Below are 16,863 nucleotides of genomic sequence, written 5' to 3'. Positions count from 1 at the left end.
AGAATGAAGTTTCCCTGCAATGGACATTCTAGCTGGAGGGAGAGAAGGAGAGATGGCTGGATCCCTCACAAAGAAAATATCCAGTGTACATTATTCAGCAATAAAATAACTGGAATCGACCTAACCATCCTGAATCTCTCTGTTCTTGGCCCTCTGTCCATGTAGGCTTCACAACAGAATTAAGACAATGGAATAGAACACTCAGAGATGAATGAGGCTTTCCCGGATTATTATGAAACAATGCAGCCTCTAATCACCCAGCCTGATAAGCAGATATTGTTGCTAACTCACAGCTAAAATAGTTTTTTTCTGCAATCGTTTCATGCTGCAGTGTTTTTTCTTTTGTTTTAATCATTCAATTTCTGTAAGCATGCAGACGTTTGCTGTTTTTACCGTTGGCAACTGAGAAGTTGCAACCCTTTATGTAATTGTAAAAACTGAACATATTAGTTTGGAATAAAAGAGATACAACATGACATTTTTCCTTCCAAATTTTCCAACAATAACTAAAATAATCCACCAGTGACTAGGGAAAAGAAACACATCTATCTTCTTGTTTGTACTCGGGAACTCACAACCGTGAGCATGACATGAACCCCAAGATAGACCAAACAAGCAAAGTTAATAAAAGGCACTTAAATCTACCATGGCCTGCTGCACATGGTTATTGATCTGACCAAGCAGCTGGAAAATGTGAACCTTCTGTTTTAATTAGTATAATAGAACAATGGCAGGCCTTTCTGCTTGCTGTCACATCTATGGCCTAATAGATGTGACAGCAATCAACAGTTCCAAGCACAGTCCTTTCAATCAACAAGGGGTATCTTAATCTACAGCTTCCTCATTGAAAAATATAATTTATTTATTTTTTTGCACCACTCCCGTTTTTTGAGAATAGAAATCTATAGCCGGTGCATAAACGATGCAGTCTGGATTGTGAATCCAGCAGAAAAAGGAGGACTACTCTAACAAGAGACAACAATTGTGCCTGTTTGACTTCAGCCCTACAATTTAGGTACATTTTGCATGAGACTCATTGAGCCACAAATGTGCAGATTAGAAGAAAATAGAAATAAAGAGGCCATTATAAAAAAAGAACATGTTAAGAAAATTGTGGGGGAGAGGGATTGAAGGAGAACTTTAAAAAAATAAAAGGTTCAATTGGAGAAGGATCCTTCTGCACCTACTCTAAAGGTGTCAAAAGAGAATTGAGTAGGTAGACTCTGGCCCTACCCTTTGGCATTTGTGCAGGCATCACTGATTAAAGTGAGCCTGATCTCTTAGGGAGGTGTTCCAAAGCTTTGGAACACCTTCCCAAACTCCAATTCATGTGCAGTTCCATATGTGGAATGGCAAAGAAGCCACAATGAATGGTTCCAAGCTGTTTCATCCTTCCCCCTTTGCTAACTTTTTCAGGCCATCAATCATTCACTTGCATTTTTCAGGGAATGCTGTACTCCATCTACTTCTGCATACCAGATAGAACAATGCTGCTTATTTGTTACATCGCAACTTGCCTATGATTATCAAAGGCTCTGGTGTATATAAAAGTTAATTTAAGGTGAATCATTTCACCTTATGACTGACTCTTACAGCGTGCAAAGACATTTAAAGTGGAGTTGAACTAAGGTTTATTAATTGCGAAGTGAGTGATCATGTAAACAAATTGCTTGCATGTTCTCTACAGATCTATAATGTTCAGTGGGGAAACATTCCAGCCTCTCAGAATGCTTAAGGTGCCAATCTTGAACAAATGCATTTCAAAGACAGATGAAATTGCTGAAGTACAATTCATCTAGAGATACAATTCTCTCTCCTATGGTTTGAATAAGAGCAAGGTTTTTTTTTAAAAAAAATCACACTACATATGCAATCCATCTGTGTTCGCACCCTAAACATTTTTGTGACTAGCAACTGTTAAACTAATCATCGTTATCAGTAGTTTTTTTGCATTTCAATTCCTTCTTACAACACAGTTAACATCCTTACACCCACACCCCACACATAAACACACTAGCATTTGTATATAAATCTGCCAATTTGAGGTTAACATCTGATGAAGTGGACAGTGTCCACAAAAGCTTATGCCAGAATAAATTTGTTAGTCTTTAAGGTGCCACAAACCTGTTGTTGTTCAAATTGCTTAATTAACTCCAGGGATTATATCTGGCACTAAGGACTACATTTGTTTTTCTGTACTAGACCCATTAACAATCAGAAAAACGTGATCCTTTGTCTTTGATACTATCATTGCTCTCCTCCCCCAATTTGATTGTATTGATGTTAAAAAAAGAAGAAGACCTAAGCCCACCTATTCCTTTGCCTGCAACAGAAGACAACGAGGAAATTATCAGGGCCATGAAAAGGTTGTTTAATTCCATGAAAATATTCTCAAGAGAACCACTATTTTTTAACAAAGCATTTAAACATTTAAAAATCAAGACGTGCACAAAAGATTAAAAAGTTTTAAGACAGACAATTCATCATGTTCAAAATTTCAGAATAATGATTTTAGCTAACTGTGCAAGTACAAAGATTTTTTTCCTCCCCTTATATTTAATAACCCTCATAAAGGTTTCATTATACCACAGAAAGAAAATCTTCTCCTGAGGAAACAAATCCTGTTCCTAGAAAAACAGTAGCATTTAAGAAGTTAGTCCTTTACTATAAGTGTTGAAAGAAGCCCACGAGGTTATTAGGCAAAATCCACAGGGCTCATTGCCGAAATATTGAGAACATTTTGTCTTTATATATAACTTTGAAATAATAAAAACAACAACACTAGGTTGTTCTTTTTTTAAAAAAAAACAAAAAACAAATAGCTATTTCATGTAGTTCTGTCAGTAATGAGTAAGGTCACATTATATAAATAACCCTGTTTACAATATCCAAAAAATCTAACCTTTAGTGTTTAACCACCTCCAATGTAAATACACTATGTCATCTGTGTAATAGTGGCACACTTAATAATAAAAGGAAGAAAACTTCCACACAATAATCACACAGATTTAGTTTTACTGGTAGTACAATTGCTAATAACACTGAAAAAAAATTCCTAAAGGAATCCAGCACTGCTGTGTCCAAATATTGCTTCAACCCTCATCCCTAGAAAAGCAGATTGTTTTAAATATTACCACAAACAGCAAAAAGCTGGTTTAATGAAGCTAAACTTAACTGATTCCTTCCCTTCCTCCCTCCCTTCCTACTTCCCATATACTAAGATTACCCTAATTAGTTTAGATGTTGGATGATTTCATTAACAGAATCCACAAATGGCAGACAAAACATGAGCAATATGGGGTGCTGCAGACAACTATATTTACATGTATAAACATTTCCAAATCTCGATGTTTACAAGTAAAAGTGCACATAGATCATTACAAAGTATCACTCCAATTTTCAACTGGTCCTTACAATGAAGCATCACTTGGAAACAGACTAGCACTGCAGTTAATTAGAAACTGGAGTCTTCCCCCACCCGCCAACGCAAAAAAATAAAAATAAAGAGACAATCAATGAAAAAAGGCTCCATAAAAAATCCTATTAAAAACATTCATGAGACATAAAATGAAAAACTGATACATGTATTTAGTTTTTGATTCATAAAGTTTGCAATGCACCATGTATCGTGTTATGGCAGAGCTCTAGAAAACATCTACCATGGCTACCAGCAGCTGCAGTATTGTAGAAAGATTCAGGAGGTCAGAAGGAGCTGAGACCCAAAGCCCTTTGTGGGATACTGAAGTGGTAGTGTTGGCAATCAACAGATTTAGGCACTCGAGAGTTTAAGGCAGCATCTGAAATGGCAAGCACTTGACTTCTGGAAACAGTCATTTTGTCTTGAAGTGGAAAATCTGTGCTGTTATCCTAGGTTTTCAGTGCTCATGAGAAGTTATTGAGGTGCTGAAGATGGGCTGCAGTTGCCTAGTGCGGAGATGTATTTCTTTCCCCAACTCAAAATGAGTATGTTAAGTTCACATCAGTTATAACGCCAAAGAATTGGAATGTAACAATGGTCGCAATGAAGGAGGGAAAAAAAGTTATAGCAGCATAAATGGGTACTGAAATAAAAACTTTAGTGCTGGAGATACACATAAAGTGGATTTGCTACAAATGCAGAGAGGAGGAAGAGCTATGGAGACACAAAACATTAGGCAGGCATGCCTGACACATACCTAGACATGCAAGAGAAGGTTAGGGCGAGCATGGAGGTGGCACAGGCAGAGACTGTCAATCACATGGTTTTGATTGAATGCCAGTTTAAAATGGGCATGGAAAATGAGGCAGCTGAAACAGCCAATATACAGTGCAACTGGTGAACAGCGAGTAGGATTTTTCAGAACTTATGAAAAAGATGCGTTTCAGATTGGGTGGTTTGGTTCTGTTGGAATGGAACTTTAGTTTACCACAACAATTTTGAACACACACAGAAATGCTGATGTTAGTGAGAAATGTATGCCTGCATGCCTTCATGCAACTGGCTTTTCCCCATCTTGCTGGGCCTAACACCCTCCCCCCAAAAGCAGCTGCATGTAACCTCCTTCAACATCTCGCCCATTTTCTCAGAAACCCGCTTCAGGAACCTGCAGTCCAAGAGGAAAAAAGAGAAGAACAGAATTACCAGAAGCCTCTAAAAAGAGAGAAGTGTACTCATTTTAAAAAAACCACTCAGCTCAAATGGCTAGAGGATAAATCCCCCTATGCATAGAAAATGGCACGGAGTCTTTTCAAGCTTTCACCACACCGCACTTTCCAGAGAGCAGTTCATTCAGTAGCAAATTAGTGCAACTTTGCTTTCAGGTTCTTCCTCCCGCTCAAGTGAAAATGTACAGATTCTAGCAAAGGTAGAAGCATTTTGAACTTTCTGATTAAAGTCACATCCTCCCACACACTTAACACCTTGTCCCTGTTTGCTGATCCAGGCAAGGGAGCTTCAGTGTGCACACAGAGATCCTCTGTTCACAACAGGTTACTCATTTATTTTAACGAAGGGAGCTGATCTGCATTCACACTCCCTTGTGTATGCAAATCTGTTCCATCTACAGGAATGAATGGGGTGGTCCACAATTATGGGAGACCAGGGTGCACGTGTCATTTGGATGCAACTTCCTCTGCACTTCTGGAAGAGACTTTTTCCAGGAGAGATTTTTCAAGAATGTTGGTGCAAGAGAAAGGGGGCTCATCAGTTGCATTTTAGAAGAAGAAAAAACACCTTGACAACAGTTCCAAGTAGAAACAATCATTTCTAATTCACATAAAGGTCCCTAACGAGCAGAAAGAAATCACAAAGGGACAGATCCGCTCACTTGTGAGCCTGTCGAATGCCCTGCGATTTGCTGTGCACTTTCCCCAAATTACTTTCTAAATTTATCATTTCTGTGAGCAGGAAAGTACAGATCTGATTTCCAAACTAAAAGCTGCAAAAATATTTACAGAACAAAGATGTTTGTAAACATTAATTGCCATGCATCCCCACCCCAAATCCCATTACATGTAGGCAACGGCTTGCACACCAGCAGCAGAAAGTTTTCTTTTGTTTTCTGAACTAGAGCTCATTGCACTAGATGGCAAGTTGCTTTTTAAAAATATGTATGATGCAGTAATGGGCAGGGGAACTGGGAAGAGGGGCTTTTGTTCAGAAGATGAAAATAAAGGTTGATCTGCTTGCCCACTTCTCTGGAACAGCCAGTTTCAATTAACTGAGTTTACTTTTTATTTGGACATTTGAAGAGGTTCTTGTTTGGTGAAGGAAGGACTGCCTAGGGATGATATACACTAATGTGATAAAACATGCATTCTAAAAAAATTAACATCCATTTAAAATATCTCCAAGCAAGTAGAAGGCTTTACAAAAATTAAAATTAAGAAAACCAATAAAATATGGTGACCTGACCATTGATTGTAAGAGAATACTTGAAAAGGTGTCAAGCAGATAATGGCAGAAAGAGCAGACAGACAGACATGGCACTGGCCAGAGCTGTAGAACAAACTAATTGAAATGAGGACGTTCTTCCAGTTTCAGTACTGACATCTCAGGCTGGGCTCACATGGTGAATGATAGATTGAAAAGTCTCCTAAATGCTCTAACGCTATTCCATCCAGTTTGTGTGCTTCAGTACTCATTACAGAATGTTCCCTGGTAAGCTGATGGACTGGAAGTTAGATATAGGTTACTGCACCTTTACTGCTTTTCTCTAGAGTTACATCTATGTAGGAAGTTGGCACATATCCTTCTTCTCCATTCTGCCTCCGAGCTCTTGTCCATCCATCCCCTTTATCTTCTTCTATAATGTACAGAACCTCCCCTTCTTTCATTGCTAGGGTACCTTCATTGTGACCTAGGGAAAAAATGTGGATACCCAAAAAGAAAAAAATTGTCATAGCTCTGGCAGGATTGAAAGCAACTTCTCTTTCTCAGCACTCATTTTCCATTCACATGAGGAAACATCAAATCTGTGCAATGGAACATATGTTCCTAATGTACGCCAGGAGACAAAAATCTGGTCTCTTGTAGTAAAGCTGAATGCATGCCAATGACTGTTTTTCTAATCTAACATATTTGTTTTGTTACAATGCAGAAGTATTATTCTGCCGTTAAACAAAAATGATTAATGGCATGATTTCCCAGAACCTAAGCCAGCTGCTAGAATAGTTTATACGCAGACAATTATATTTAGGTGATTATATATACACACACGTGTACGTAAGTCTACTTTAAGTTAACCTTACCATCAAATGGATAAATAGCTTTACAGTGTCCTATAGCTGGCAAAGGATCATCATCTTCAAATTCATCATCAAATTCATTATGGGGACCATGTTGCTGTGGTGGGCTTCGAACTTCTTGGTTTGCATCATCAGTGTAGCTCCCCTCTGGGCTATAATGCAATAGTTAAAACAGAAAATCTTTATACTCCTCAAACTAAAAATCCCAAGAACTTCCCATATGTTAAAAACAAAACAAAAAAACACCTCAGAATATTTGCAGACCTGATTTCCAGTCACATATTTGTCAAGACAACCATGGTTGGCAAAGCCTACATACATACTTCAGTTGTGTTACAGAAAAATACAGGCACACGCTGAACTCTTATGCAGGCAAAATATAAGCAGGCCCGTGGTTAGACAACTCTGGGCGTGTCTACACCTACGGGTGAAGAGGGAGGGAGGGAGGGGGGAGGATCTCGCAATATGCTGATCACAAGATCCTCCCCCTGGATTCACACGCGGTGCACGACATCTGGGGAGGAAGCAAACCTAGGAAGCAGGCCGCCATATTTTTTTTGGGAAGCAGCAGGGCAGTTGCACAAGAGTGAGGCTGGGAGACTAGTTATCCCGCAAAAATGGAGGGGTTGTGCCTGGTTGTCCCGGGATCCCCTGTGTGTTATGTGGATGCACAGGGGCGATCGTTGGATGACCCCTAACCCTAACCTTCTGATTCCATCTGCCTAGCATGTCAAAATCTCCGGAACATTAAAATGGTCCTTTAAATTCACTCTATTAAAATAGGACGATGCCACCGCTTTCACTTCCTCTTCTGCCCTCCTCCCCAGCCATGCATGGCTGTGAGAGCGAAGAAGATAACTGCATGCACGTTTTTGCTAAATCAATTCACAGTCTTCACGGCCTGCTTTGTCTAGACCAAAAAAACATGTTCAAGGTCCCCCTCCTCTGCTTTCTACTGCCTTTAAAAAGGCACATCATGCACATCTGGGTTTTAATTTTCCAGAGCAGCTACCTGAATAAGCAAACCTGGATCTTTGCTGGGCCCACAAAAGGTCTCACTCCCCCCTCCCTGAATATTAACTGCAACATAATGAAGACCTGCATATCTTTGTTCCTTAAGAGAAGCGAAAAAGAACATGATCGAAAGCTGATCCAGGGTGGGTGGGAGGACTGGGAGCAAACTGAAATTGGCTGAAAGCATTTGGGGTAGAAATTTTGAGGGGATGTTAGCAAGTGATGCTAACATCCCCTCAAAATGTGATGCCCACACAGTCCTCTGAATTCTTCAACAGCAGCCACGATTTGTTATGTATTTAACATTTCTTCCTTCTAAGGACACCACTAATCATAATAGATATTTATTTTTGGTTTATTTAAATATATACTGCTCCTCTTAAAATTTTATATAAAACTGTTTACAATATGACCTGCCGTATTTCTTCGATTCTAAGACGCCATCAATTGTAAGACGCACACTAATTTCAGTACCACCAACAGAAAAAAGCTTTGATTCTAAGAAATAATAAACGCACCCGCGATTCTAAGACGCACCCCGTTTTTAGAGATGTTTATATGGGGAAAAGTGCATCTTAGAACCGAAGAAATACGGTAGTTTGCATGTAATAGTGGCAACTTGTACATTAATTAACCCATGACTTGCCATGGCATATACCAGGCGCATTCCACAGCCATTTTAAATATTCACCCTAATTAGCCCATTATTTGCTGTCGTTACATGTAAATAGCCCCAACGTGTAAAATCAATCAACTGAGAAATACAGTGTTATCATTAAAACCATATACAAGGTGAAAATGTGCCAACACACGCATAATGCAGAAAGTGTAGTAAAAAAACAGGTGAGCGGAACAAAAGAGTTAGCAAACTTTAGGCATTTCTTTCTCCAAACTGAGATCACATGCTGAAAAAAAATTCCTGTCCCTTTTTTGATACCTCCTATGGCATGGGGTATGTGTGGGGGAGATTTGTCTTCAATTGCCAAATCTCAGTTTGGGAGAAGTAGGAGAGGAAGGCTTATGGAAAGAAAAGGGCATACACACAAAAGAAAAAAATGAATGAGAGATGGACGAAGACAATACCGGAAGAGGTGTTCCTTACTTACCTGCAATAACACATGCTTTTTTCTGTTCTAAGAAGCACAACACTTTTCATATAAAGAAGTAATTTCAACTGCGGTACCTAGATGATCGTGAAATAAACTCGAAACATGGACAGAACACAGAACCATACGGGAGAGTTTTTAGGGGTTTGGGGTGTGGGGGATGGGTAGGCTTTTTGATTACTCAGATTACAGGTGGACACAGTGACAATTGTTTTAGAAACCTACAATATAAACGCAAGGCACTTTCGTAAAAAAATAGTTTAACGGAATGACCTCTCTCTTCCTTGGGTTACAAGATGGTTGATGTCGCTGCTGTGTCTTCGGTCTCCTCTTGCTGCTACTTTACCTTCAACTTCAGAAAGCCAGGCCTAGACAGAGAGTGAGGACAGAGTGAGAGAGGTAGTCCACTTGGCACCAGTATTCAAACAAATGTTTAGGCCAAACTCAAACTTAGATAGTCACAGTAATTTGAAACTCCTGAACCCTCAAAATTTCTAGACAAAACAAATACATGTCTTGAACTGTTCTTAAAACACAGTCCTGTTCAGATGTATTTTCTGAGAACTGCTACCAAGACTCAATGCCACCATTACGTAAAGAGCTCTTCAAATTATTTGAACTTGCTAATCTAACTCTTCTGGAAGTCTCCCAGTTTATTTTGGTAATTGAGATGATCCAATATATTCCTGTAAATGCACCATTTAACATAATAATTTCCTCATTCATATAAATACTCTTTTGGAATTTGGGAGGATGCTTTGTCTAAGGGTCTTTGAAAACCTGTACCAGCCCTCTTCTGAAACACCACCCAATGAACATTGTAACAGATTTTAACCTCATTCTTGTGAATTTCCATTCGGAGACGGTCCATGTTGTTCATAGTCTCAGCCAATTTCGGCTGAAGACTGCTTGGATCGCCCATTTGTGGATTTTTCTCATACACATCTTTCATTTTGATGAGTGCATCTCTATAGGAAAAATGCATAATGAATTATTAGTCACACAATTTATTTACTTGAATTTGTTAAACACCTCATAAATACATTTCTGTAAGTGTTAAACAATAATAATGACGTTACAAAAAAATCACAGTTAAAAATAATAATATAAAACTAATAAATGTGCTAACACAGCATAAAATACAATATCATGTATAGGAGATAAATCCACATTGCAGGGACTACCATAATAAAACACATATACACTAAAATATTTAAAAATCAGAATGGTCTCAGCCTGGCCCCAAACAATAGCAGTGTGAGCTTCCTTTGGGGAAGCATTCCAGACCAGGGGAAGCCATCACCAAAAATCCCCTCTCTCTTATTGACACCCTCTGAGCCTCAGAATGAGGAGGCACTTGAAGAAGGGCTTCTTTGGATGAAGTACAGGAAGCATTCTATTAGATATCAAGGTCCCAAGCCATGTAGAGCTTTATACGTTGAAACCAGCACTTTGAATTGAGCCCAGAAATTAATTGGGAGCCAGTGCAAGCAAGGGAGAACTGGTATAATATGATAATAGAATTAGAATTCTTGCAGTCATATTTTGCACTAGGTAAAATCTCCAGACCATCTTCAAAGGCAGCCCCATATACAACACATTACAATAATCAAATCAAAAGGCTACCAGAGCATGAATCACTGAAGGTAGGATATTCACATCCAGATACAGTCCTAGCTGGGACAACAGCCAAAGCTGGTAAAAGGCACTCCAAGCCACAGAGCCTCTAATGACAGTAATGGATCCCCAAGCTACACACCTGATCACCCAGTAAGTGTGCAACCCACACTAGCGCAGGTTGAATCCCACTCAACTGGTCTAGGGAGCCAACCACTAATGGTTTTCTGACACAAGAATGATAAAATAGTTAACTGTTGCAAGGAAAAAACAAATGAGTCTCAACAGCCTGTCTTCTACCATACCATCTCCACACATCTTTATGGGAGAGGTTGGGGATGGAGAGAAGAGAGAGACAGAGAGAACAAACTGTGTTGCTAATACACAGGAGGAGATGGCCAAAGCTATAAAAAATTGGAAGGGCTGATGAGCAACATTCAAAAAATCTAAAGACAAATGGATGTTTGAAGTAGCGTAGTCTTAAAATTAGTGATGCCCAGGAAATGAGAAGCAAGAGTAAGGTCAAGAAATCAAAAAATAGAAGAGCAAAAAATAATTACTTTTGATCTGTTTCTTTCTGTAGTTCTCTGTTAAGTTCATCAATCCGCTGCTGTAGTTTCTTCCGCCTTTGTTCTGGTGGCAGGTGGCTGAAGTCTTCTTGCACTGGGCCCTGAAACCAAGTGAAATACAACCTCAGAAAATGCAGCTATCCACTGGTGATTTCTACTGGCAGCTCACATACAGCCAATAGCACCTCCTCACTGAATGAAGTAGCAGAAAAGGACACACCCACCCACAATTCTGTAAATCATGGCTACAGAAAAATACATATTTCATATTGAATTGCCATCTTGATTACCATTGCTCAGTCTGCGAGTTTCATTATATCACAGATCATAGGTTACCAACATGTGGACTGCATGCAGCCCCCCCGGCCTTTCTTCCAGCCCCCATCATTGTTGCTGTGTTGAAACAGTATAATTAATTCAACATTCAACATTTAGAAAGGAAACCTCCAAATACCTAAATGAGGGAATAGTTGGCTTAACCAGCAACACTACTGAAAAGCAACTGGATATTATGGTGAACAGTCCACCTTAACATGAAACAATTGTGGAATAAACAGGGCGCATTCGTATGTCACACTAAACTATATTTCAGCATGATGTGCATGAGTCACAATGAGTTTTGCGTTCTTGTCCCATTTCTTCCTCCCACACAGCGAAGACTTTGGGAGCTTTTCTGTCTGATTTTTTATTTTGGTCTAACAAATCATGGTTAACACAAACTCTGGTCGGTTTCAAACAAACAAATTTCAAAACACGGTTTCTGAAACCGACTTGTTGAAACTAAACACAGCTAGAATCAACCTGAATTCCAGGTCCAGATAACACAGCCAACTGTGGTTAACTGAAAGTGGAAGCGAAAGCTCCCAAAATCCTCCTCCCAGCCATGTGTTGGGGAGGGGGAGTGCATGAGCCTGAGGCATATCATGCTAAAACAGGGGTAGGCAACTTGTGGCCCTCCGAGATGTCTTGGTCTACAACTTCCATGATCCCTAACCATTGGTTATGCTTGATGGGAGATATAGGCCCAAACATCTAGAGGGCCACAAGTTGCCCACCTGTGTGGCAAAACATAGTTTAGTGCTGGGGTCTGCAACACGGTGCCCGTAGGTACCGCTGCACTTCCAGACACATCCTTCTGTGCCTACAGAAGTCCCTTACCCCTCCTGGGTTTTTTTAAAAATATGTCTTCTTCTTTTTTAGCTTGGCCAGTAGCAGGCCTTGCTGCATTCCTTTCCTTTCTCCAGAATGCCTCTGAGCCCCATGGAATGGAATGGAAAGGAAAGGAAGAGAACAGGGTGATTGGAAGCCAATGCTTTGCACCCCCGCAAACTTCCTGTAAAAAGAAGAACAGGAGAGGAAAAAGAAAAAGAGACCTTACCGCTACTTGGTAAGATGGGGGGGGGGGGCGTCATACACACACACTATAGATCTTGTTTAGGTTGATGCTGAGAGTGACAGAGAGTGCATCTTCTCGCTGGGAGGGGTGTGTGTGTGTGTGTGTGTTTCTCAGAGGATCATCAATTTTTCCCTGGAATTTTGTGCTATATGAGGTCAAATATGTAATTTGATATTTGGAGCTCAGACCCAAACTCTGCCTTGTACTTGTCTTTGTGACTGGTCATGCCCCTGCGGGAGCCATTTTGTGGTGGTGCCCATGACAGTTTCTCAAATCTTGAAATGTGCCCATGGGCCCTAAATGTTGTGAACACCTGTTTTAATGTGAGCCGTGAACATGGCTAATTCTTTTAATGATGAATTCTAAAAACGTAGCCCATGTTCACCTCTTGTAGCACACACAACTGATTCTGATAAAGGAGGTGCTTACCCCAGAAAAGATATGCCATGAAGAATCTGCTGGTTTTTAAGGTGCTACAAGACTCTTGGTAGTTGTAAGATCTTTGATAAGCAAGTTATCAAAACTAAGATTTAACAACACACAATTTTCATTGCCTCGTGTAAAGTGCTAAGTTCCATATATCCTGATTTGATTGTATCATTAGCAAGCATGTGTGCAAATCGAAGTAGTTCATAGTACAGCAACACAAGTAATCAAATGTTAGAACACATCATTAGAAAGTAGGGCAGTTACTCCAAAATAGTAACCACTAGGGTCACAGGAAAATGCACTGAGCTACGATGCTCCATCAGAGTATGCTTAGGACAAGGCAGCAAATGGGGTGGGATAGGGATCTGATCTGAGGCTGAAGGTAGAAGAACCATACTGGTACCAAAGACAGGCAGAACTGCACTGGCAGAACCTAATAAGAAGCTTGGGAACCAAGGAAAAAATTGGAAGGCTTTGAAGAAAAGTTAGAAGGACTAAGAACAGTTTTTTTTAAAAAAAGGTATTGGTTGGAATCCAATTAGCTCCTCCTGCTTACAGAACAGCTTCCATCAGTAGAATGAGAAGGGTGGGGTGATTCCTTTCTTCCTTGCCTCAAAATAGGCTCTGGAGAGTTGGAGGAATCTCTGGAGCAGATTTTGGGAGTTACATTTAAACAAAATCTTATTAAAAGCATCCTCATGCATCCCTGACCCATGTATATTAATTGCAGGGATTCCTGTCTCATGGCAAGATACTCAACCAGATCAGCAGAGATTCATTCTAATTCTTACAATTCTGGAAATTCTTTGTGGGAGAAATAATTCCTGGAGATGGCTTGAATTCATTTAACCATTTGCTGCAGGATACATGCAAAAGGCTGGCTCCCTGCTAACTGCAATTAGCAAACCGGTAGTCCGCCTCAGGGATGTGTGCTCCCTCTCCAGAGCAAACTATCCCTCCCACTTAATAGTGGTGAAGCAGTTAAACTGGCAGCATGTTAACTACAGTTAAATCCATTGGGAATCGCTTAACCTAGAATTGGAAATGTCAGTTTAAAAATGGGATTCACATCTTGTGATAAGGGTTAGGCTTAATCATAGTTACTATCTTTGCTGAGAAACTGTTTAACTGTGATTATGGAAGAGGGGGTATTTGTGCCAGGGAGGGGCTGCGAGGAATGAGCAGGCATTCCCAAGACTGGCTTGCAATTTGCTAGCTGCACTTAGCAAAGAACTACTCCAGCCAAATACTCCATCTCACAAGTTCACATTTTGTCCAATTGTGGTTTACCGAATACTCCCATTTTGTAAATGAACTTTAAAAGGGCAACCTGGTGAGATACACTGACGACCATAAAACATTCTACAAATTAAGCATACATTACAAATTCATTTATTCCCTGCCTGTGTAGAACTCTTATCCTGTTAACTGACCTCCACAAACCCACTTGCCAGGGGTGAGGGCTCCTGTTCAGCACAACGTGTGAAAACTGCTCCTGAACTCTCGGCTCATATATCATGCTAAATTTGTGAGCAGACAGAAGCAGCTTTGCTAGCCTCAAATCTCAGTCAAATATGAGAAATCCTCTTTTCTCTGGCAGGGGACTTCTCACCATGTTGAATTAGAGAAGGCGGCTGGATACAAGACCTCCCCTTCTGCCTCATGTTTTCTGGCAGAGGAGAGAGGTCAGTGGTGACCCCAATTCACAGCTGGCTAGTAAGCCAAGGCAGAATTTATAAACTTCTTGACTGTGAAATTTACACACATTTTATTTACCCCTATTACTTGTTCAATTCCAAACATGAGAGAAAGGGTCATGGGAATAATCCAAAGACGGAAAACTACTCTTTTAAAGTCTTTGCTTCTTCTACACCAGAAAGCCAGATGTTTAAGGCTAATTTAAGCCCTACTAGGTTAAATCCATTTACTTAAAAAGGCAGGCTCTAATGCACGGAGTAACTTGGAATTAACCCAGTCTGTTATTCAAATAGATCCCTTTGTTATCCAACTCTAATTTGAAAGGCAACACTGATTTATCTCGTTTAGACCATTTGTATGACCTTGAGAAATCTTCAGTCAAAAGAATACTATAGCTTGTATCTCTGCAAGCACATTCAAGACAATTTATTCTGTCTCCTTGCTACAGGACACATCAAAAGGAGAAGGATGCATGCAGTTTATGAATCAGAAGTCACCTATACTCTTGTCTCTTTCAGTTTGGTATACATAGAAAAATTACATTTCAAATTCACTAGAATCAGACCATCTCAATTCCTTTAGTGTTCTCCAGCTCAAATTTGCCAAATACAAATGTAGCTTGAAATAACCATGCACATCTAAAGGAAATGTTTAAAAGCTTGAGTTTACTTTACCTATCCATAAGCTCCTAGTATTGCTTCTAATACAGTGAATACAAGCAGCTTCTATTACGTGCAACACTGGCTGGTTGGAACCATAATTAGCAAGTTCTGAGCCATAAACAAGCTTTTACAAAGGAAAGACTCACAGATCCACCTACTTGAGCACATGTGATTAATGATTTAATAAGTTAACTATAGCACCAATCAGTAATTACAGGCTCAACAGGAACACAAAGGTTTCTGTATGTTTATGGTTTGCCATCTGCTTAGGAAGCTGTTTCAAAGGGCTGTGAAATAATAAAGCCTATTAAGTTCGTCTTCCTCTAAAATCTCTAACTATTTTTTTCAAATCAGTAGTAACGTCATACGCTTTGCTTAAAAGTAGATTTTTAAGTTTTGAATGAGCGCTAGGACGTTCTATGACCTCCCATGAGCCAGGGTGGTGGAGCTAGGAGACATGGCGGGGAGTGGCTGGAAGACACCATGGGGATAGGGAGGGAGGAGACACGGAGCGGATTGGGGGACACAGCTGGGGGTGGGGAATGGGAGATGTGCCAGCAGTGGAAGGGTGGACGCAGCAGCTGGAAAACTTGTGCTGGCTCTTGTTCCAACATAGCTCTTTTTTTTTTTTTAAAAAAAAGGAATTTATTTTGTACTGTCTTTATATTATTTACACTAATTCAAAACTACTGAACTAGAGTAGTGATTTAAAAATGTACGTCATTCAAGAGATAGTTTTTAAAGAGAACACTTTTTGCTCTCAGATGAATTTTAAGATGCCTTTTTAAGAATTTGCAGCTTTTAATAGTGTATCAGTTTTAAATGTTTTAATTAGTTATATGTATTTTATTGTGTTTGTATTTGTGTTGTACCCTGCCTCGATCAAGAGGGAGAGGCGGGTAACAAATAAATATATTATTATTTGATTTTCTTTATTCTTAAATGTAACACAGGCCACACTCCCCATATACCAAGGATAAACTATGGGCACAATCCAGCAAAAACTAGGCATGTCTTATTTCCACGAAAATCTTTGGAACTTAACCGTTTAACCACGCTCTTCCATTCCACTGTACCTTTAGCGGAATGCACCCTATAATATTAGTTTGAGAACCTTTTTCAGGGGTGGGCAGAAGGCAGATCTCCAGAAGGCCCTTCCAGCATGATCAATGGTCAGAAATGCTGGTAACCGAAGTCCAATATATCCAGAGAACTACTATCTGCCCCCCCCCCCACTCACTTGAAATAAAACTGCTCTATCTTCAATACGGTAGCAACATTGGTCACCAGCTTCTTACCAAAGCACCACTTTTCATAGTAAACTATTTTCTATTGAACTCAACATAAAATATAGATCTGCATGTAAATGTTAAGTTTCAGAATTAATATACAGCCATCTCCTTTATTAATGCTTCATGCCTTCTTTACCAACTACAAAGAGAACAGGAAGTGTATTCAAATTTTTCTCTTTTCCTGCCTTCTAAAGTCTACCAGGCTTTTTCCCCAGCAATAGTGCACTTTATTCAAAAGGAAGAAACGGAGATGGCTCCTAATAAAAGATTGCTGGTTCACAAATCAGACTAACAAAGCCGTGGGGGGGAAATGATTACTGAGTAATGTTGTTTTTTAGAGAAATCAAGGAAGAT

General features: G+C 39.7%; 1 protein-coding gene across 3 annotated transcripts in view; it reads right to left on the bottom strand.

The window, feature by feature from the left end:
- Nucleotides 1–2,347: 2,347 nt before the first annotated feature.
- Nucleotides 2,348–16,863, bottom strand: part of FNBP1L (formin binding protein 1 like) — a 75,846-nt gene continuing 61,330 nt past the window's right edge. For 2 of the 3 annotated variants that reach the window (XM_063135921.1, XM_063135901.1), the window contains 5 exons: nucleotides 11,024–11,133; nucleotides 9,682–9,814; nucleotides 9,120–9,214; nucleotides 6,730–6,878; nucleotides 2,348–6,338 (listed from right to left, as the gene is read on the bottom strand). In XM_063135921.1, the coding sequence (XP_062991991.1) occupies nucleotides 6,160–6,338; nucleotides 6,730–6,878; nucleotides 9,120–9,214; nucleotides 9,682–9,814; nucleotides 11,024–11,133 (666 nt within the window). In that variant the 3' untranslated portion in view covers nucleotides 2,348–6,159. The remainder of the gene's footprint in view (nucleotides 6,339–6,729; nucleotides 6,879–9,119; nucleotides 9,215–9,681; nucleotides 9,815–11,023; nucleotides 11,134–16,863) is intronic. The other variant, XM_063135912.1, reaches the window with a different exon arrangement.

This window comes from Elgaria multicarinata, chromosome 1 (genome assembly GCF_023053635.1).
Source record: "Elgaria multicarinata webbii isolate HBS135686 ecotype San Diego chromosome 1, rElgMul1.1.pri, whole genome shotgun sequence".
NCBI lineage: Eukaryota > Metazoa > Chordata > Lepidosauria > Squamata > Anguidae > Elgaria > Elgaria multicarinata.
The sequence above is the reverse complement of the archived record's forward strand: the minus strand, read 5'-3'. Positions and strand labels throughout refer to the sequence as shown.